Source organism: Pongo abelii, chromosome 8, assembly GCF_028885655.2.
Source record: "Pongo abelii isolate AG06213 chromosome 8, NHGRI_mPonAbe1-v2.0_pri, whole genome shotgun sequence".
Taxonomy (NCBI): domain Eukaryota; kingdom Metazoa; phylum Chordata; class Mammalia; order Primates; family Hominidae; genus Pongo; species Pongo abelii.
In genome coordinates, this window is record NC_071993.2 from 93,585,841 (window position 1) to 93,608,238 (window position 22,398).

At 37.8% G+C, this 22,398-nt stretch overlaps 1 protein-coding gene across 2 annotated transcripts in view; it reads left to right on the forward strand.

Moving 5' to 3' along the window:
- Positions 1–22,398, forward strand: part of A1CF (APOBEC1 complementation factor) — an 82,846-nt gene that overhangs the window by 38,818 nt on the left and 21,630 nt on the right. For both annotated transcript variants that reach the window (NM_001133965.1, XM_009236018.3), the window contains 4 exon segments: positions 2,898–3,032; positions 5,029–5,159; positions 10,730–10,968; positions 18,793–18,957. In NM_001133965.1, the coding sequence (NP_001127437.1) occupies positions 2,898–3,032; positions 5,029–5,159; positions 10,730–10,968; positions 18,793–18,957 (670 nt within the window).

The following is a 22,398-nucleotide window of genomic DNA, read 5'->3' on the forward strand; positions in this document are numbered from 1 at the left end:
TGGACAGCTATTCTAACCCCATGACTAATGCCCAGTGCCTGTCTTAAATTGATCTGAACTTCCATTACTGGTACATTCCAAAACCAGTGGGTAGCTCACAGAGCAAATCTCCCCCACTGAGTGAACTACAGGGCATCCCTGAACTGATCAGACTCTTTATAGTCTCAAAAAATATTCTTTGGATTTTTTTTCAAGTGTTTACAAAAAACAAAGAAAGACAATTAATATGATTTCTTGCCCAGTTATTTCAGATTGTAAGCAGGTAAATCTTCCTATACACATCATATGCATAAATAGTTGGATGGCATTTTTAGCAATTATAGCAATCAAGAAAGTTGAAGATATATTTAAAAAGGTCAATCTGCTGGTTGCCTATTTATTTTCAAACTATCGAAGCTTTTCAAAGCAGAATTTCTGGAATTACCATTTTACTTTAATCCCATTTTATGGGATTAAAGTTTGGTTTCCTCAACTTGAAGGGTAAAAATACCACCGAATGTATAGTAAATTTATAATCTGTTGAATGTTATAGATATCAAAGATACATAAAAATGGGCTCAGAAAAATCATTATCACCCAAATGGAAAGAGTTTGCACAGGGAGAAGGATGGTAATTTGGCAATTCAGGTTGAGTATCATTTATCCAAAATGCTTAGGACCAGAAGTATTTTGGATTTCAGACTTTTTTAATTTTAGAATTTTTGCATATACATAATAAAGATATCTTTGGGATGGGACCCAAAGTATAAACACAGAATACACTTATGATTCATATATACCTTATACACATAGCTCGAAGGTAATTTTATACAATGCTTTTAATGATTTCGTGTACCCATCACATGAGGTCAGGTGTGGAATTTTCTACTTGTGGCATCATGTTGGCACTGAAAAGTTTTGAATTTTGGATTTTGGGGTTAGAAATATGAGCTATGTTCTTCCAAATATTTTATGTAATAAAATGATTGGAAATTGAAATGATTTTAAATTGCAGTTGTGAATTTGCTATTTAATGGCGTGATACATTTTTTCATAAATAACGAGTTTGTTTTTTTTTTTTGAGACAGAGTCTTGCTCTATCACCCAGGCTGGAATGCAGTGACACCATCTCAGCTCACTGCAACCTCTACTTCCTGGGTTCAAGTGATTCTCATGCCTCAGACTCCCAAGTAGCTGGAATTACAGGCATGTGCCACCATGTCCAGCTAATTTTTGTATTTTTAGTAGAGATGGGGTTTCACCATGTTGGCCAGGCTAGTCTCGAACTCCTAGACTCAAACCATCCACCCACCTCAGCCTCCCAAAGTGCTGGGATTACAGGCATAAGCCACCATGCCAGGCTAATAAGGAATATTTTAATGTGTGTATCTGTTACAAGTGGCTTCCATATATCAAAGGAGCAAAATGCAGAAATTAAGCTGATGAACTTTGATGCCTGACTGCTTGGGTTCAAATTCTGGCTTCTCCACTTCCCAACCATGTGACCTTGGCAAATTAATTCATCTGGGCTTTGGTACTTTATGTAAATAGGATAATAAGAGTCCTTAACCCATGACATTAAGTAATGATAGGGCAGTATCTGACATATAGTAAGCGCTATATAGGTATTTGTTTGAAAAGAAGTAAATAAATAAAAGTCATTAATGTCTCTGAAAATGTCAATTGCACATTTTTAAGGTAATTCTTGGTTGAGCTATAAAGCACTAAATTACCAAGGTTTTGGGGTTTTTTTCTATAAGCATTAAGTATTTCAATTTCTCAGATTTCTTAGTGACATCAAAGTTTTACTACTGGACAAGAATAGTAAGGTAAGAAAAAAGTACAGGAACTCTCTAGGCAAAAATTTAAATATTCAGTTAGATTTAAAAAATAGTTGTTTGAAACAAAAAAAGTAATCCAGGCAAAGTAGAAGACTCATATGATATCTTTTTAAATTATTATTTTTAAAAAACGTGGTATGAATCATTAGAAATAATGTATGATCATGACCCACAGACACCACAGACATCAATTAAATACGGTGATCCAAAGAGCCTTTGTGCTAACACTTATAATTGAGAAAGACTCAAGTTGGTGTATACGAAGATTTAACAGGGACACTACAAGCTGCTTTACTTCAATTTTAAACCACAGTCATACAAAGCAGTGTATTTAAACAACTAACATATGTCTTTTAAAAATATACATAGAAAAATATTTGAAAAGGCCTATGAAATTTTTGACAGTAACTACTTCTAAGGAAGGGTAGAGTGATACATTGGAGAATTTTTCTTTTTACTTTATTTAGGTCACTGTGTTCTTTCCACAACTTGTATCATTTTGTAGCATAACACTTCTTGAAATATTAGTTGTAGAAGTTAGTAATGAACTCTTGGGCTCAAGGGATCCTTCTGCCTCAGCCAGAGTAAGTTCTATTGGTCTATAGCACTGCAGGATGACTACGGTGAGCAATAATATATTATTAATATGTAGTTGTAAATAGCTAGAAGAAGGCTATTCCTTGTGTTCCCAACACAAATAAATGGTAAATGTTTGAGATGATAGATATACTAATTACCCTGATCTATTTACTCTTTAATGTGGTAAGAAGATAGATCTCTTAAGTGTTCTTACTCAATGAAATTAAAAAAGAAAAAAAAACATATTTGCCTAGCAGTTTACAAGTTTTCACAATGTTTATCTCAAGCAAGCTGCGGAAGCACAGAATGTGGTATTATAATCCACATAAAAAGCTTTAATTTTTCTCCTTTAACCAGTCAATTGACAAGTAATTGACAATTACTTGTCAATGATAAATACATTCATTAATGTGAAATTATTTTGAAAAATACTCAAGGAAATTGAATTAAAGTCTTGATCATTTTCTCCTCTCCTTCACACCTGCCCCGGATTTGCAGGAAAATGGACAAAGAAAATATGGTGGCCCTCCACCTGGCTGGGATGCTGCACCCCCTGAAAGGGGCTGTGAAATTTTTATTGGAAAACTTCCCCGAGACCTTTTTGAGGATGAGCTTATACCATTATGTGAAAAAGTGAGTCCAAATTTAACATTTAATTTTTCTTATCTTTCAAGGGAAAAATACTATTCTCTTCACTTTGCTTTCATTCTCAGCCTTCTTGGTCAGTAGCTGTTTCCATTCCAATTACCATTCCTCAATTATGGACAAAGTTTCTAGTGATTGTCCCTTTATAATCACTGCCTTGACCTAGCTCTTGTCCTGTTACTGACAGCTTGAATTGCTACAGTTTCTAATGACTTTCAAATCTATACCTTGTTCCCCAATCTTTCCACTGTCATGCCATCTAACTACAAACTATCCATCAAAAATAACCCTACAATAACCCGTCTAAAATTAGATATTGCTCCAACTTGAAATTTTAATATGGTTTTATAAAGTACAATATTTTCATTTTAAAAGATGTATATGTTTGACAAGGCTCAACATGTATCTGTAATCCAGAATGAAATCTCCAGGTCTGAATTTTTTGTCTACCTAAATGCATCAAGAAGATTAAGAACATGGCTTTTCAATTAAAGGAAGAATACAAAATTAAATTTTATTTTTAATAATTTACCAAGTGGTTTTTAGCAGAAAGCACATTCCTGAAAAATTTAGTAAATATGAGAATTTAGCTCTCTGCCTAAATGCCAAAATCAATTTTGTGTGTGTGTGTATGTTAACAGCCTCAGATTCAGAACTGCACCTAATTTTACACATACAATCCCTCTTGGCACGAGGACAAATGATGAGGACTTAATTCTGTAAGAATCTTATACACTGAATCTGAAAATGAACATCAAGAAACACCTGAAACATAGAGATGAAACATGTTCAAACTATTTCCTAATGAGCCCAGAAGAAATAGGTGTTCATTACTGAATACATGAGGGTGGGGTAGGGTAAGGCTGAGCTGAGAAGTGACCAACCACAAATGGCATGTGCTTAATGGCACTTCTCTCCAGACGTGCCCCATCATATTTATTTGGGCAACCCTTCTTACAGCAGCCAGTGATAGTAAATTGCTCAGTTTAGATTGCTGCAGGACAGTTGTGGGGGTAGAAGGGAGTATTATATGGGCAAGTAGAGTCACTATAGCCAGGGGAATAAAGTGTTCTCCTGCTTTGGAGGCCCTGGCCCTGAGTTAGTAGTATTTAGTCTAGCATTCACATTCAGCCAGCAGACAGAGAAAACGACAAGCCTCCCAGATCATCCCCTGAAACATATCTGTGTTCATTTTGATGTCATGGCTGAGGAAAAAGACCGCTAAGAAGTTAGTTTGGTGAATGAGCATTCTTGGATTTTATTTTAAACATCAATGATAGAATAGGACCAACTGGAAATTAAACTATGGAGATTTCAGAGGACAATTTAGAGGAAATGGACACATACATCGAAAAATTGCACTTTTTTTGAGACAGTGTCTTGCTCTGTTTTCCAGGCTGGAGTGCAGTGGCACAATTATGGCTCATTACAGTCTCTATTGCCTGGGCTCAAGCAATTCTCCCACCTCCGCCTTCCAAGTAGCTGGGACTACAAGCACGTGCCGCCAAGCTCAGCTAATTTTTGTATTTTTTGTAGACTCAGGGTGTCACCATCTCTCCCAAACTGGTTTCAAATTCCCAGGGTTAAGCAATCCACCTGCCTTGGCCTCCCAAAATGCTGGAATTACAGGTGTAAGAAACCGTACTTATGACAAAATGTGTTTTCATGTCTCTAAGATGTTCCAGATAATTATGTGATGAAAGGTCATTTGCTCTACCAAAAACACATTCTGTTAAGTCAGGCTGAAATGTCACTTGTACACATTTTATTTAACTTCTCTCATGAATCAGATAACTGATCTGAACCCACATGAAAATATGCAAACCATTCCACATGGGATGCAAATGCCAAATAGTACTGGCAGGAGGCAAACTTCAGAAAACACTGTGTGTGTGTGTGTGTGTGTGTGTGTATCAGCACATGCACACAGACATTCAGAAGTACAAACGTATAAATATAAATTTTCTATTTCTATTACTTGCAGATCGGTAAAATTTATGAAATGAGAATGATGATGGATTTTAATGGCAACAATAGAGGATACGCATTTGTAACATTTTCAAATAAACTGGAAGCCAAGAATGCAATCAAACAACTTAATAATTATGAAATTAGGTAAGCTCTGCCTCTTCTAGATTAAAAGTGAAACAGACAATGCACCTGTGTCTGTTTTTCTACCAAGTTTATCTAATATGTTGTATGCCAAAAAAAAAAAGCCAAGCCAGAAATAAAATAGATTAGTATTTTTCCTTGGCAAAAATAAATTTGATTAAATATTTATTAATATCAATACTATATGAAGTACCAAACTAAGTTCTATGAGTGTTCAAAGAAACAAAACTTAATAATTTGCCTGTTTCATAAATATATATTGGGCACTGTTCAAAATATTGGGAATATATCAAGGTATAATTTCCTACTCACAGAGCAAATATATAAGATCACTCAAAATAGTATGAAAAAATCAAACCAGGGATGGGATAAAGTTGTGTAAGAAGGTGGCTACTCTAATTTGGTGTATTTAAGAAAATACTCTCTGGCAGAGTAAAACTTAATCTGAGACTTGAATGAAAAGAGCCAGTCATGACAGTCAGACCTTGGGAAGGTTATTTCAGGAAAGGAGAGAACATCAAGTGTAAAGTTCTGAAAGTGAAAACAAGCGTGATATGTTTGAGGGGCAGAAAGCAAGCCCATGTGGCCAGAGAGGGTAAAGAGAGGAGGACTGAAAGCAATACATTTGGAGAGCTGTGTACTCTGTGAGGAAGTGTGGATGAAGTACAGAAGTCTCTGTGGTGAAGAATTTGAATTTTCTTCTAATAGAAGGGAGGAAAGAGTTTTGATTACATTTATAGTTTTTTAAACATTCCTCTGCTGTTTGGTTGAGAATGTACTATAGCAGGTGAGGTTTGAAAGAGGACACCAGTTAGAAGGCTGCTGAAGTTGTCTGGATCTGGACAAGAGATGGTGGTAGTTGGATGAGGGGGTCCGTGGTGGACAAGATAAGAAAGGGTGAGATCTGGGATATACACAAATCTGGCTAGATGTTGGATTTAGACTGTGAGAGAATTCAGAATTCAGGGAGGAAATCTAGGATTTTGGTCCAAGTATCTGTGAACTTGTTAGTGCCATTGCAATGGAAAAGACTGGAAGAATAGCACAGGAAGGACCTTTTGGGGCACTTTACATTTGAGATGCACATTGAACATCCCAGGGGAGGTGTTGAGAAAGTGACTGTCTGCATTGTGGTGGAGTCAGGAGACAGGTCACAGTTGGAATATAAATTTGGGGGTCAGCTAAATATAGATAGCAATTAAGACCGTGGGACTAGGGGAGAGTCCCATGTAATTGACTTTGTGCAACAAATAGCCAGTTTTGATAAACTGGAAATAAAACTGACATCATGAAATTGTCTGATTTCTAAAACCTTCACTTGAGAGAGAACTGTCATAAATTCTTTCTTAAAGGAAGCCCTGAACCACGTGAGAGGAAGATTAGTGCAGCAGCTAAAGAGCAATAGTTTTGGAGTCAGCCATGGTTCATTTGAGTGCCACCAAGTAACTTCACCATTCTAAGCCTCAATTTCCTTGTCTATAAAATGGGGATACCATCTACTTCATAGGTTTATTGCTAGATACTAGAACAACTTTACAGTGCTTAACCCAGTGTTTGGAACACAGTAATAAGTTGACCAATGATTAAAAAAATTATATTTTAGCACAGTTCATCAATTCTAGATACAGTTTTTTCACATCTAATCCCTTTCTGAAACAGAACTGCACCTTAAAATGGGTAGATCTTAAATTTGATGAATGCAGAAAGAGCAGATTTACCACAATTATTTTTCTCTCACTTTCTATAGGACTAAAAGAAGTCATACATTATCCTTACAGTCTGTAAATCAATTAACTACTGGCTCATTTTATTAAAAACTCCTGGGCCGGGCGCAGTGACTCACGCCTGTAATCCTAGCACTTTGGGAGGCCGAGGCGGGCGGATCACCTGAGGTTAGGAGTTTGAGACCAGCCTGACCAACATGGAGAAAGCCCATCTCTACTAAAAATACAAAATTAGCAGGGCGTGGTGGCACATGCCTGTAGTCCCAGCTACTCAGGAGGCTGAGGCAGGAGAATTGCTTGAACCTGGCAGGGCGGGGGTTGCAGTGAGCCGAGATCACACCACTGCACTCCAGCCTGGGCAACAAGAGCGAAACTCCGTCCAAAAAACAAACAAACAAACAAACAAACAAACAAACAACTCCTTAGCCACAGGAAGATCAGTTGGATTCGGCAACTACTTGTAATCTAACCATTCAGTTCCAAGGCTGGATTCTAGAAGAGAGTCTTGGAGAAAACATAAAGGAGGCTCCCCTCCCACAGGTGCCTCCACGGACCCAAAAGAGCTTTGTGTAGTATGTGGAGGATTGTTTGCAGTAGGAATCAGGAGACCTGGGGTCCAGCCCAGGTTCCTTTGGACAAATGCTGTAACCTCTTTGAGCATCACTTTTATCATTGGCACCTGAACACAGAGATGTTCTGAGAATTCACCATATGAAAGAATATATACTAAAGTGCTTTAAAAGGGCTACAAAATGCTACATTACAGTTTTATGATTTCCAGAATTGAAAGGTTCCCCCATTCCTTGGTCTTTCATGGAACCTGGATATCATAACAGTAAGGGTTATTCCCAAAATGGTATTTGAGTTGAGATAGATATGGAATTGGCTATGTAGGGAATCAAGTGGATTTGCTGTATCTACCTAACACATTGTTACCCAATAGGGCCTGTAAATACTTTTGGACAACAGATAGGATATGAATAATGAATACAATCAATCCACCATGGCCACTGATAATTAACAGTATCCTCTATGAATTTTAGTGTCTTTGTCTGTAAAATAGAGATAAAAATATACCTACCTCATGAGGTGTTTTGAAAAATAAATGAGATAATGTACATACATCTCAGTGCTGACACATACTAGGTGCTCTATGAATGTTTGCAGAATGTTATGGTAGTGATGATGGAGGAGGAGAAGGGAAAAGAAAAGGAAAAATATGACAGAAATTAGGAAGAGATAGTTACTGGCCAAGATTCCAGTCAAAGCACAGGTTGATGCCAGAAGCAAGGTAAAGGCAGAGTGTTACCTTAAAAATTAGGGGGTAGAATAAATGGAATAAGACAAGCCAGAATAAACACCCCATAGACAACCTCACCTACTTCCACTCTGCCTTGGGTCAGTCCTGCCAGGGATAGAACTTTTGTTGCAGAGAAGAAACCTCCAATTTGCTTGTATCCACAATTTCTCACCCATCTATCATTATATCAGCTTCTACTTCATCAAATATTCACTGATCATCATCTAAATGTCTGGCTTCTAGAGACATTAAAGTTGTGGCCTCAGCTTTTGAGAGGAGATGGCTCTTTGTCTCCGTATAATTCCGGGAAAGGTGCCTGACAAACCACAACCGTTTAAAAATAAAATATGGAATTCAAGGCTCCCCCTGCTGGTAACTGATATATGACCAGCCCCCTAACTATCAAAAATAATATAATGTCTAAATACATTAATACTGTGGAAAATAAGGTTTTGGTGTTTTCTTTTTTAAGTAAAGTTAAAAAAAAAAAACTTGGAAGATTATTTTTTCAACCCTTCCCTCCCCTTGAGAACCACACTCCTGGCACGATTCTTACTAGACTGAGATGGACCTGTCACAGATCTGACACACGGTCCTTGGATCTTCAGCAAAGCGTAGAAGACAGCTAGGACAGTGGCGCAACCCTGGTCAGAAAACCTGCCACACAACCAAGAGCTCGCTCCATGGATATCAGACCAATCACCCACTCACCCGGCTGAGAGCTTTTATTCATGGCAAATGGGTTGCTTCTGCTAAGCATACTTTACCCATTTTTAATAACTTAGTGTTATTACAAAAGTCATACAGCCTAATATGTAACACATGGAAAACATCAAAAAGCATAAAGTAATAAAAGTTAAAATCATTTCTCCGCAACTCCATTGCCCCAAAATAACCACTATATTGATATTTTATTGTCTTTCCAGATTTTTCTATACATTTTAAATCAAAATGGCCATTGCATATACTTATTTTATAGCTTTTTAAAGCCTAGCAGCCAATTGTGAACTGTTTTTTTAAACCAATATATATTCTTCTACATTACTCTTTTGAACGACTGCAGAGCATGCAATGGTATGAATGCCTATCTTTTGTTTACCAGTGATTCTCAATCAGGAGCAGTACTGTCCACCCAAGGGGGCATTTAGAAAGGTGGGGAGGCATTTTTGAATGATCAGATTGGTCACTATTGGCATGTAGTAGGCAAGAATTAGAGATGATAAACGTACTATAGTATGCAATGAGAAAACGTCCAATCCAAAGCCAGTAACATCTCAGTTGAGAGACATTAAAGCAGTTCTTTACCGTGAGGTATTTTGCTCATTTCCAATTTGGGGGAGATTTTAAAGAGCAGTAATAAATATCCTTAAACATAAATTCTAGGGCTCATTTTTATTTTCCAGGGACATAGTCCCAGAAGATACTTTATTTGGTCAAAGGTTGTGCACACTTAAGACTTTTGATACATTTTGCCAAATGTTCTCCAGAATAGTTTAATCAATGTGTACTCTGCCAGTGAATGTGTACATACCTCAACTTGCTAAGAAGCAACTCTGTACAGTGGAAGAAACAGGAACTGAGATCCCACAGCTAGGTTTCATTCCTTAAAATCTATAACATTTTAAGCAAGTCTTTTAATTGCTTGGAGTTTCAAGTTCATCCGTAAATGGAAATAACATCTACTCCGCCCATCTCACGGTCTTTTTGTGTGGGCCAGATAAGGTCATATGTGAAAATGTGTTCAAGTATAAGAGACTGTTTTTAACAGAGATCACATCAGAACAGCTTTTCTCTTTGGCTGCAAAAGAAAAGGAATGTCAGGTGTTGCAAACTCAAGTGACTACAAGGCCAGGCAGGTGGCTTCAGTAACCTGGGTTAGGTGTAGGGGCCTCAGTGTTGGGGATGCTTCAGGGAGTGGTGAGGATTGACAACTCTTGAATCCACCTCTAGCCTAAAGAAAGCAGATGCTATGCAGCCATGGAAAAGGATGAGTTCGTGTCCTTTGTAGGGACATGGATGAAACTGGAAACCATCATTCTCAGCAAACTATCGCAAGGACAAAAAACCAAACACCGCATGTTCTCACTCATAGGTGGGAATTGAACAATGAGAACACTTGGACACAGGAAGGGGAACATCACACACCGGGGCCTGTCATGGGGTGGGGGGAAGGGGGGAGGAATAGCATTAGGAGATATACCTAATGTAAATGAGGAGTTAATGGGTGCATCACACCAACATGGCACATGTATACATATGTAACAAACCTGCACATTGTGCACATGTACCCTAGAACTTAAAGTAAAATAAAAAAAAAAAAAGAAAGCAGATGCTACTCAGCTTCAGATAACTTTTTTCTTTGAAAATGTAGAGCACATGTTGACACATCTAATAATCTTGCAAAAGAAGCCACAACTCTCCAAAAATGGTTTCAACACTATGAACCCAAACATCCCACATCTTCAGGCAACATTTGGCCCAGAGCCATACATTTTCAACCTGAATCCTACAAGCATTCTCATCAATCAAAATCCCTGCTCTTTTTGCAGAAATGGGCGCCTCTTAGGGGTTTGTGCCAGTGTGGACAACTGCCGATTATTTGTTGGGGGCATCCCAAAAACCAAAAAGAGAGAAGAAATCTTATCGGAGATGAAAAAGGTTACTGAAGGTGTTGTCGATGTCATTGTCTACCCAAGCGCTGCAGATAAAACCAAAAACCGAGGCTTTGCCTTTGTGGAGTATGAGAGTCATCGAGCGGCTGCCATGGCGAGGAGGAAACTGCTACCAGGTTAGCAATCCCCTCCTCAAAGATGAGACTTCTCTGCCTATCCTGCCTTCCTCTGCAAAGAAAATAAGCATTTTTTATTTTTTGGGCTACCTTTCATTATGCTGTATTTTGAATTTTTTATCCTTCTTCACTATCTCACAGTTGATTCCATTCCCTGCAGTTTTCACAGACTCAGTTTTGAAAAATATTCATTCTGTGCATTGAGGCTAATTTACATGCACTAAAGAAACCCAGAACTTTAAGTGACAGCAATCCTTTGATGAATAAAGAATCTTCTTAAAATTAAGTATATCAATCACAGTTACTTTTGTGTATAGATTTTGTTATCAGGCTTATTAGAATTAGGGTATATTCTCCATTACAGTGTAGAAATAAAAACCTCAAGTGATACATTATTCCAATGACAACTAGGTGACATACTTTCATTGTGACTCCTTGTTGTCTAATAATTTCTGTCTAATTTGAGAGAAGAGAGTTAAAAGCTCTCCTTAGAAAGGCACCTTTATTTGTTGGTTGTCACAACCACAGGATAGATCCCATTTGGTGAATAACTATAAAATTCTCTATCCACCCCAACACTACCTCGGTCAGATCAACTTAGGAAAATTTTTTACAGTTCTTGGCTCATTCTAAAACATTTGCTACAACTTACACAGGTTTTTAAATGAATACTAAAATAAGAGGATTTCAAAAATGACAGACTGGACACACTGGAATGAACTTTTCTCATGAAAATTATGGGAGAGCCACCAGAATTCAAAACAAAACAACCACAACAAAGATGTCTACATTTATGTTGCCTTTGTAAACACTCTTCAAAACAAACCAATACTATATCAGCCCCCTAGATATCTTCAAAACTAGGAGACAGCTTCTGGCTTGGGGAAGATCTTTCAATAATGTCTTCATGAAGGCAACTTAAAGGGAAAAAAATGAGACAGTCCCAAAGGTTGCTGAATCTTTTAGAGAAGTAGATATTTTTAATGTTGAATCTTTCATTCACAACTTCTTCCCTCTTCACTGTCCAGCAGTCAAGTCATCTAAATCACAGGTCCATAGATAGACTCACTAAGACTCCTCATGGGGGCATAACTTTTGGTGACCTGGATGTAATATTTTGCTATCTGCTTCAATTCTTCTTTCTTCTTCAACATCAACAACTCTACCATTGAAAAGTGTTTTGTATCCATCCTGTTTTCAGGCCACCACTGAGGTCTAAACACACATATTCTAAACCTTATGTAATTTTTTTCAAGATCTAATTATTCTCCCAGCTCTGCTTTCTCTTCCATGTGCCCCACCCTCCGACTTCTCCATCCTGAACATTACCACCAGATTAATATTTCCAAAATATCCTATTATCCTTTCAACATCTTCTTGCAAATAGTAGGAATTCAATCTCAGGAATTCAATTGCTATCTATAGGCTGAATGATGTCTGTCACTAACTGGCCAGTTCAAAAATATTCATAACTCCTTGCTGTGTATAAGAACTAAATATGTGATTCATTATTCAGGACCTTTTATTCATTTCCTGGTCTTTTATGACCATATTTGCTACTTTCTATTTCCCAGTAAAAACTCTTCCTTCTATCAGGACAGACACCTCAATGACCTAGACACTTCCATGCTATGTCTGTCTCATTTATTCCTAATGCTATATCCTCTACTAGGAATACCTGCCCCTCCTTCACTTGTGATATTCACCCCAGCTCCACCAGCACCTTCTTGAGAAACCTGCCTCCAGTATTCCAGCCCGAATTAGTCACTTTCGTCTCTCAATGCAGGAAGCCAGTCATTATCTGTAAAAACAGATATGTGAAATAATTTGGGGTGTGGGGGAGTAGGACAGTGAAAGAGGGTCCAAAACAAGTGAAAGACAGTTTCTAAGGTCAAGACAATCCAGTAATCCTGGAGAAGCTCCACCTCCTGAAAGCTTCCCTATCTCTTCAAAAAGAATGGCACATTGGCCCACCGAAGGAACTCCTTTATGTAAGTCAAGCAGACTAGCTAGCCAGGTCCTATCAGATAAGCTTCAGAAATTCTCAAGCACTTCATTAAGCTTCCACCCACAGTCCTGACTTTTCCTTGTGGATTCTCTGTCCAGGATACGCCATATGGAGGCTGCCTCCCCTCCCCATCCATCCACTACTCATATTCACCATGATCCAATGCAACCCCCTTACCTATGGCCCTTTGGGCCGGTCTCAAATCCACCCAGCTGGGTGGATTTCACTCAGCTGGATTTTAGTCAGCAACTAACTCATCAGCAAACTAACAAGATGAGGCACAGTGGTGAGTAAGCCAGCCAGAGCAAACTTCTTCACCTCTAATGAGATCTCAGAACAAAACCTATCACCCATTTGGATCACTCTACCTGTTACCCCATTGCAGACTCACCCACAACAAAGGAATTCTGTAATTGCCAACCCTTTAAGAACCTAGTTTAAAAGAACAAGGAGACTGTTGAGAAAAATTATAAGTGAAGACAAGAAACTTTTCTTTCTTAATTGACCCAGACTTGCAGACAGAGAGACAATAGCTGTCTAAAGGGATGTAACTGCTCCTCAGCCACTTACCTCCTCTCTAAACAGTGGCAGTTCCCCCTTAAGAAATCTTACCTTTATTGAGCTCTTTACAGAACAAAGTTGCTGCATCCCACTCAGAAACTAGAAAGGCGTTCTAAGAATGCTCTGAAGAAAAGTCCTGGCAGTGATTCTCAATGTCAGGCTGCATCAGCATCACCTGGAGGGCTTGTTATAGCACAGATTGCTAGATCCCACCACCAGAGTTCTTGATTCAGTAGGTCTGGTGTCAGGCCAGGTAATTCGCATTTACAAGTTCCCAGGATGCTACTGCTCCCAGGACTGCACATTTGAAAACCCATGATTTGAATCAATGATTTTCCATCCTAGGCTGCACATTGGAATTACCTGATGTTTTCAAACAATGTTAGTACCCATGTCAGCCTCTAATCAATGGAATCTGCATCACTGGAATATAAAGTTAGGGAACCGGTGTTTTAAGTTTTCCAGATGATTCTATTCTTCAGTCAAATTTTGTGATTCACAGCTAAATCTATCAGCTAATGATACTGGGTAATGATCTTCATGGCATGGAAATAGGAATACCTGGGAACTGTTCAGTCAGTAAATATTTATTAAGCATCTAGAACACATATTGCTTCCTTCTGAATGACACGAGAGATTCAAAAATTAAAAAAAAAAACATAGTACCTAACCATTGCACTCAAAGAGTGCATATTCTGAGAAAACTATACATACACAAAAACAGGAAAAATTATTAAGAGGACAGTGTATTGTTAAATCATAATTTAAAACTTATTAAGTCTTATCTGCATCATCTTTTCTTGACCTCACAACAATAGTAGGTGTAGATAAGGAAACTGATGTTAGAAACGATATGTTTTCTAGCCAGGATCATTGTTCTGACATTTGAACTTGTCTTACTTCAAGCTCATGTTCTCAAATCACTCTGTAACACTCACTTTCACCAGAGGTCTTCACAAGGATGTTGGTGGAAATCACTGCTTCCTATAATTACTCTCATTTCTGTTCCCTTAGCCTTATGCAGCTCTTCATGTTCCTAGGCTGAGAAGACTAAAGCTACAGCAGTAGTACTCAACTGTGGCTGCATTTTACAATTAACTAAGCTACTTCTAAAACTCCTGAGATCCAGCCCACTTATATCAGAATTGGGAAGGGCAGTCCAGAGGTCAGTAATGAGCTGGTAAATCTTTAACAGCCAGCTCCCTGAGGAAAAAACAAAAGCCCTGATTTGTAGCATTTGCCAGTTTCCATGGTATTAACACTCCCACTGTGGCTGATTTCAAGCTACCAATGTGACTTTAACTGGCTCACAAAATTCTGATACTTTCTTTATCTATTTATCTGTCAATGAACATTTAGGTTGATTCCATACTATGGTAATTGTGAATAATGCTTCAATAAACATGGGACTGCAGGAATCTCTTTAACATAATGATTTCATTTGGGGTGAATATATACCCAGTATGGTGATTGCGGGATCATATGGTAGCTCTATTTTTATTTTTTTGAGGAACCTGTATATTGTTTTCCATAATGGCTCTACCAACTTACATTCCCATCAACAGTATGCAAGTATTCTCGTTTCTCCAAATCCTTGCCAACATTATCTTTGATCTTTTTGATAATGGCCATTCTACCAGGTGTGAGGTGATAACTCATTTTAGTTTTGATTTATATTTTCCTGATGATTAGGGATGTTAAGCATTTTTTCATATACCTGTTGGCCATTTATATTTCTTCTTTTGAGATATGTCTATTCAAATCCATTGCCCTGTTTTTGTTTCTTATTTTTGAGATGGAGTTTCACTCTTAATGCCCAGGCTAGAGTGCAACAGCATGATCTTGGCTTACTGCAACAGCATGATCTTGGCTTACTGCAACCTCTGCCTCCCGGGTTCAAGTGATTCTCCTGCCTCAGCCTCCCGAGTAGCTGGGATTACAGGCATGTGCCACCACGCCTGGCTAACTTTGTATTTTTAATAGAGATGGGGTTTCTCCATGTTGGTCAGGCTGGTCTCGAACTCCTGACCTCAGATGATCCACCAGCCTCGGCCTCCCAAAGTGCTGGGATTACAGGTGTGAGCCACCATGCCTGGCCTTTTGCCCATTTTTAATTGGGTTATTTGTTTTCCTACTATTGATTGTTTGAGTTCTCTATATATTTGGGATATTAACTCCTTATCAAATGTATGGTTTGTAAATATTTTTCCTATTCCTTAGGTTATCTCTTCACTCCATTGATTGTTTCCTTTGCTGTGCGGAAAGTTTAGTTTGATGCAATCCCATTAATCTATTTTGCCTTTGTTGTGTGTGCTTTGGGGGTAATAGCCGAAAAATAACTGCCCAGACCAATGTCAAGAAACTTTCCCTTATGTTTCTTTCTAGTAGTTTTACTGTTTCAGGTCTTACATTTAAGTCTTTATTCCATTTTAACTTGGCTTATGTGTATGTTGTAAGATAAGGGTCCCATTTCATTCTTCTGTATATGGATATCCAATTTTCCTTACACCATTTGTTGAAGAGGCTGTTCCTTCCCCATTGTGTGTTCTTGGCATCTTTGTCAAAGATCAATTGACCATAAATGTGTGGATTTACTTCTGGACTCTATTTTGTTTCATTGGCCTAAATGTCTGTTTTGATGCCAGTATCATACTATTTCGATTACTATAGCTTTGCAGTATATTTTGAGATCAAACAGTGTGATGACCCCAGCTTTGTTCTTTCTGTTGAGATTTCTTTGGCTAGGGTCTTTTGTGGCCCTATACAAATTTTAGAATTATATTTTCTATTTCTGTGAAAAACATCACTGGAATTTCGACAGACTACATTGAATCTGTAGATTGCTCTGAGTAGCGTGGGCCTTTTAACAATAATAATGCCTCCAATCCATGAATATAGGATATTTTTCCATTTATTTGTTTCTTCTTTAATTTTTTATCAATATTTTATAGTTTTAAGTATACAGATCTTTCATCTTGTTGGTTAAATTTATTTCTAAGTATTTTTTGGGGGGATGATATTATAAATGAGATTGTTTTCTTGATTTCTTTTTCAGTTTTCTTGATTTCTTGTTGTTAGTGTATAGAAAGGCTACTTATTTATGTATGTTAGTTTTGTATTTTACAGCTATACTGAGCTTGTTTATTAGTTACAATGGAATATTAGTCAATCTTTACAAAGAAGGAAATTCTGTCATTTGCAACAACATGGATGAACCTGGAGGACATTATATTAAGTAAAATAAGCCAGGCACAGAAAGATAAATATTGCATAATCTCACTTATATATGGAATCTAAAAAGTTGAATTCATATAAGCAGAGTGTAGAATGGTGGTTACCAGGGCTGAGGGCAGAGGTATGGAGAGATATTTGTCAAATGATACAAAGTTTCCATTAAAATGAATAATTTCTGGAAATCTATTGTATAATATGACTATAGTTAATGTACTTGTATACTCGAAAATTGGTAAGAGAGTAGATCTTAAATGTTATCACCAACAAAAAAAAAGTATGTGAGGTGATGGATATGTTAATTAGCTTCATTTAATCATTTTACAATGTATACATGTATCAGAACATCATGTTGTATACCACAAATAGATGCAATTTTGATTAATCAATTATACCTTTAAAAAGCTGGGAAGGAAAAATGCAAAAATTTAATAATCTATTTTTGCAAGTAGATAAGAACTGGCTCTAGTACATCATTGGGTGGAACCCAGGTTTCATTATTTTTTAAACCTCACCCAATATGGGGCCAAGGCTGAGAACCACTGAGCTGCCAAAAGCAGAGTTACGTGGGAGCCTTGGGGATCTTGGGGATCTTGGAATAATACAAACAAAAAAAGTCTATGTAAAGCATAGAAGGGGAAGGGAAGAGAGTAATGAAGAAAACTAGCCCCTGGAATGCAACACAGAACAAGATGGTCACAGTTAGGGTAACAAGAGCCAACTTCTCCAGGGTCAGTTATCTCCTAAGACATGCCTATTCTTCATTTGGGTTTTAGAATGCCAGGGTCACGGATGCTTTTACTGACTGCTTTTCAAGGAATATAAAGATGCATTCTTATTGAAAATAATTGCTTCCCATGTGTAGTAATTGAACAAATAAACCCTTACCAATACTGAGAGTTCCTGATTTTGTGCTCTCAAGCTTTGTATTGCTTACGGAATAAAGTTTATTCCCAAACAATGAATAAAAAACAAACTAGATTTCCAATCAAATTTAGAACTTGGGTTGACTCTCACTCTCCTCTCATCACTTCAACAAGATCTGCACTGTGTAGGGGTATAGGAGCAGAGTCACCAAAAAAACAAAACAAAACAACAACAAAAAAGGGGGAGGTGGTTAAGTAGAACAGGCCTGGGAAAGTTATCCTCTCTAAAGCTCATTTCCCATTCTGTAAAATTGGGAGTCATTCACCTCCCCACAGGGTTACTGTGAGAAGGAACTGAGATGGCACATGGGAAACAGGTGGTACAGTACAAGACACTCAATAAAATGTGTTCATAGTAACACAAAAATATATGTAGCCATGGAGAACAACTACCCTTTACAGAAGAGTTAAAATTCTCATTATAGACTCTTCCATTGCTTGTCATCTGTCTTCTTAATTAGGACTTTTTGAAAATGTCTCCATTCCAAATTTATTCATGTTGTGAAAGAGGATTAAGAGGGAACACAGCTGGTCTAAGCCTTGACCAAGTGTGAGGGACAGAGAACAAACTAAGGATGCCTGAGTCCCACCCACCTTTGCCCAAACACCATTTTTTGAACATCTCAGTTGTGGTATCTAGCCTAATTAACAACACAGATTCCAGCAGCAGTAGATACTCTTCCTAGTAACCTTCTTAATGTTCTGTGGAGTCAGATTCTATATCTGGGCCCTAAATCCATACTTTTCCTTTCTCCCTTTTGCTGTCTTACCTTAAGTGACTACCTTCACCCAATGAGTGTTGTTCTAAGAGCCAAATGTGGCCTCTGCTGCCTCATTTCTGTTCAACCTCAAACCACAACCTGGTTCCCTTTATAATCAATAGTTATAACAAGCCACTGGTCACACAGAACTCCCTTCTAATCAGCTACTCCATTTATTTGGAATGTCTGTTAAGATCAATACTCACCAGTTTTAATGGTCTTCTTGCTCATTCAAGACCTCAAGGGTCAGGTCAATTTAAAAGACCATTGGTATAAATTGAGATGATGTTGTCCTGATTCCTACATAATTAATCATAATGGTGATCATTTTCAACAGGAAGAATTCAGTTATGGGGACATCCTATTGCAGTAGACTGGGCAGAGCCAGAAGTAGAAGTTGATGAAGATACAATGTCTTCAGTGAAAATCCTATATGTAAGAAATCTTATGCTGTCTACCTCTGAAGAGATGATTGAAAAGGAATTCAACAATATCAAACCAGGTAGGACATATATACAAGATTAGTTTTTCAAAACATTCTTTATCCTGGTTTAGTCTTGGGAGGGTGTATGTGTCCAGGAATTTATCCATTTCTTCTAGATTTTCTAGTTTATTTGCATAGAGGTGTTTATAGTATTCTCTGATGGTAGTTTGTATTTCTGTGGGATCAGTGGTGATATCCCCTTTATCATTTTTTATTGTGTCTATTTGATTATTCTCTCTTTTCTTCTTTATTAGTCTTGCTAGAGGTCTATCAATTTTATTGATCTTTTAAAAAAAAAACAGCTCCTGGATTCACTGATTTTTTTGAAGGATTTTTTCGTGTCTCCATCTCATTCAGTTCTACTCTGATCTTAGTTATTTCTTGCCTTCTGCTAGCTTTTGAATGTGTTTGCTCTTGCTTCTCTAGTTCTTTTAATTGTGATGTTAGGGTGTCAATTTTAGATCTTTCCTGCTTTCTCTTGTGGGCATTTAGTGCTACAAATTTCCCTCTACACACTGCTTTAAATGTATCCCAGAGATTCTGGTATGTTATGTCTGTGTTCTCATTGGTTTCAAAGAACATCTTTATTTCTGCCTTCATTTCGTTGTGTACCCAGTAGTCATTCAGGAGCAAGTTGTTCAGTTTCCATGCAGTTGAGTGGTTTTGAGTGAGTTTCTTAATCCTGAGTTCTAGTTTGATTGCACTGTGGTCTGAGAGACAGTTTGTTATAATTTCTGTTCTTTTACATTTGCTGAGGAGTGCTTTACTTCCAACTATGTGGTCAATTTTGGAATAAGTGCGATGTGGTGCTGAGAAGAATGTATATTCTGTTGATTTGGAGTGGAGAGTTCTGTAGATGTCTATTAGGTCTGCTTAGTGTAGAGCTGAGTTCAATTCCTGAATATCCTTGTTAACTTTCTTTCTCATTGAGCTGTCTAATATTGACAGTTGGGTGTTAAAATATCCCATTATTATTGTGTGGGAGTCTAAATGTCTTTGTAGGTCTCTAAGGACTTGCTTTATGAATCTGGGTGCTCCTGTATTGGGTGCATATATATTTAGGATAGTTAGCTCTTCTTGTTGAATTGATCCCTTTACCATTATGTAATGGCCTTCTTTGTCTCTTTTGATCTTTGTTGGTTTAAAGTCTGTTTTATCAGAGACTAGGATTGCAACCCCTGCCTTCTTTTGTTTTCCATTTGCTTGGTAGGTCTTCCTCCATCCCTTTATTTTGAGCCTATATGTGTCTCTGCACTTGAGATGGGTCTCCTGAATCCAGCACACTGATGGAACTTGACTCTTTATCCAATTTGCCAGTCTGTGACTTTTAATTGGAGCATTTAGCTCATTTACCTTTAAGGTTAATATTGTTATGTGTGAATTCAATCCTGTCATTATGATGTTAGCTGGTTATTTTGCTCATTAGTTGATGCAGTTTCTTCCTAGCATCAATGGTCTTTACAATTTGACATGTTTTTGCAGTGGCTGGTACTTGTTATTCCTTTCCATGTTCAGTGTTTCTTTCAGGAGCTCTTGTAGGGCAGGCCTGGTGGTGACAAAATCTCTCAGAATTTGCTCGTCTGTAAAGGATTTTATTTCTCCTTCGCTTATGAAGCTTAGTTTGGCTGGATATGAAATTCTGGGTTGAAAATTCTTTTCTTTAAGAATGTTGAATATTGGCCCCCACTCTCTTCTGGCTTGTCAAGTTTCTGCCAAGAGATCAAAACATTCTTTAAAAGAACCTATGCTTGAGATGACTTCCCATAACTTTAAATAGAAATGCTTTTATTTAGCTTACCTCATAATTCCATGCAGACCTCTCAAACTATGTTCCTAACTTTGGATTAGAAAATCAAGCCATATGGTCCTACAACATTTATCAATATTATAATTGTATACTTATCTATGTGATTATTTAATGAATACCTATTTCTTCACTAAACTATAAGTTTCATGAGTTTTTCCCCTCTTATTGTTTCCTCCATCCTCAGACATTTAATCTCTGGGCCTGGGGTACAATGATTGCTCAATAAATATTTACTGTAATGAAGAATGCGTGCCATAACTATAGGTCTGATGCAGGGTTTCTCAGCCTCACCACTATTGATATTTTGGAACAGATCATTCTTGGCTGTGGGGGTCTGTCCAGTGGATTGTAGGATATTCAGCAGCATCCCAGGCCCGTCCCTGTTAGATGCCAGTAGCAACCTCCAAGATGTAACAACCAAAAATGCCTTCAGACATTGCAAAATATACTCTATGGGTGGGCAAAATTGCCCCCAGTTGAGAACCACTGGCCTAATGGAATACGCTTGTGACATAAGTAAAAAGGTGACAATCCTAGGAAACTCATTTGAGTGAAGAGGAAGGGAAAGGAATAGAGGGAAGGTGGAAGGGGATAGTTAGTTGCTACTCATCTTGTCATTATTTTTCAGTGTCAATTCTAAGCCATCAGATTGACTCCCCATCTCTTTCTTCCCCATATAGGAGCTACAACACTGAGAGAGGCAGAGCATTTCAGGAAACAATATCCAAATTACCATTTCCCAAAAACAGTTCAGAACATTAATTCTACAATCTTTTGGTAGATGTTACTGATAAAACGGCTCCATGGTCAAATAAGCTTGTAAACACCAGATTCTGCAAAATTAAATGAATTTCTTCATTATGGAACTTATCGAAGTCTTTAGCCTTCTAACCTGCTTTGAAATTCTCCAAGAAGAGATGCAGAAAGCTTCATTTTTCAAATTTCTGAAACATGACTGCTCTTTTTTGGCATATCATCTTGTGGGATTATTGTGTCTTTAAACACACTCTGGGCAGTAGTGGCTTAGGGTTATCATAGTAGTAATATCCTTTCATAACTGAGAATTTCCCAGTCTCCTGGCAAATTCTCTAGGTTGTTAATAAGGGTGGACCATGGTGCTGTCATGTTAAAGCTGCCTGAGAATATTCACTTGCACATTCTCACATCATCTGTTTCCAACTCTGGGTGCTACTTCAGATAGAACAGAATGATAAGCAGATGATTTGCTCTGAAGGATATTCAGTAAGGATGTCACTGATCCATTTTGAAAGATTCACCAAAGATCTTTCTCCAGCCTCAGGGACTCTGCCTTCCCTGAAATATTAGTGTGATGGTGTGGCTCCACACCAACAGCTGTGAATCCATGACTAAGCTAGAAACTGCAAATGATGGACCACCTTACTGTGTGCCAAGCATTACAGTGGGCATTTTCACAGCATGTGTCATTTATTCATCACAACTCTATAATACAAGTTGCTTTATTCATTCCATTACTTTCTAGATAAGAAAACCAGGACCCAGAGTAGTTAAGTAGTTTGCCCAGGGTCACACAGCTAGCAGGTGGCAGATCCTGGATTTGAACTCAGGTCTGGTAAAGGGCATGTTCTTAAAAACTTTAATACTCTCATGCCCCCTCCTTATTCCCTTCACTC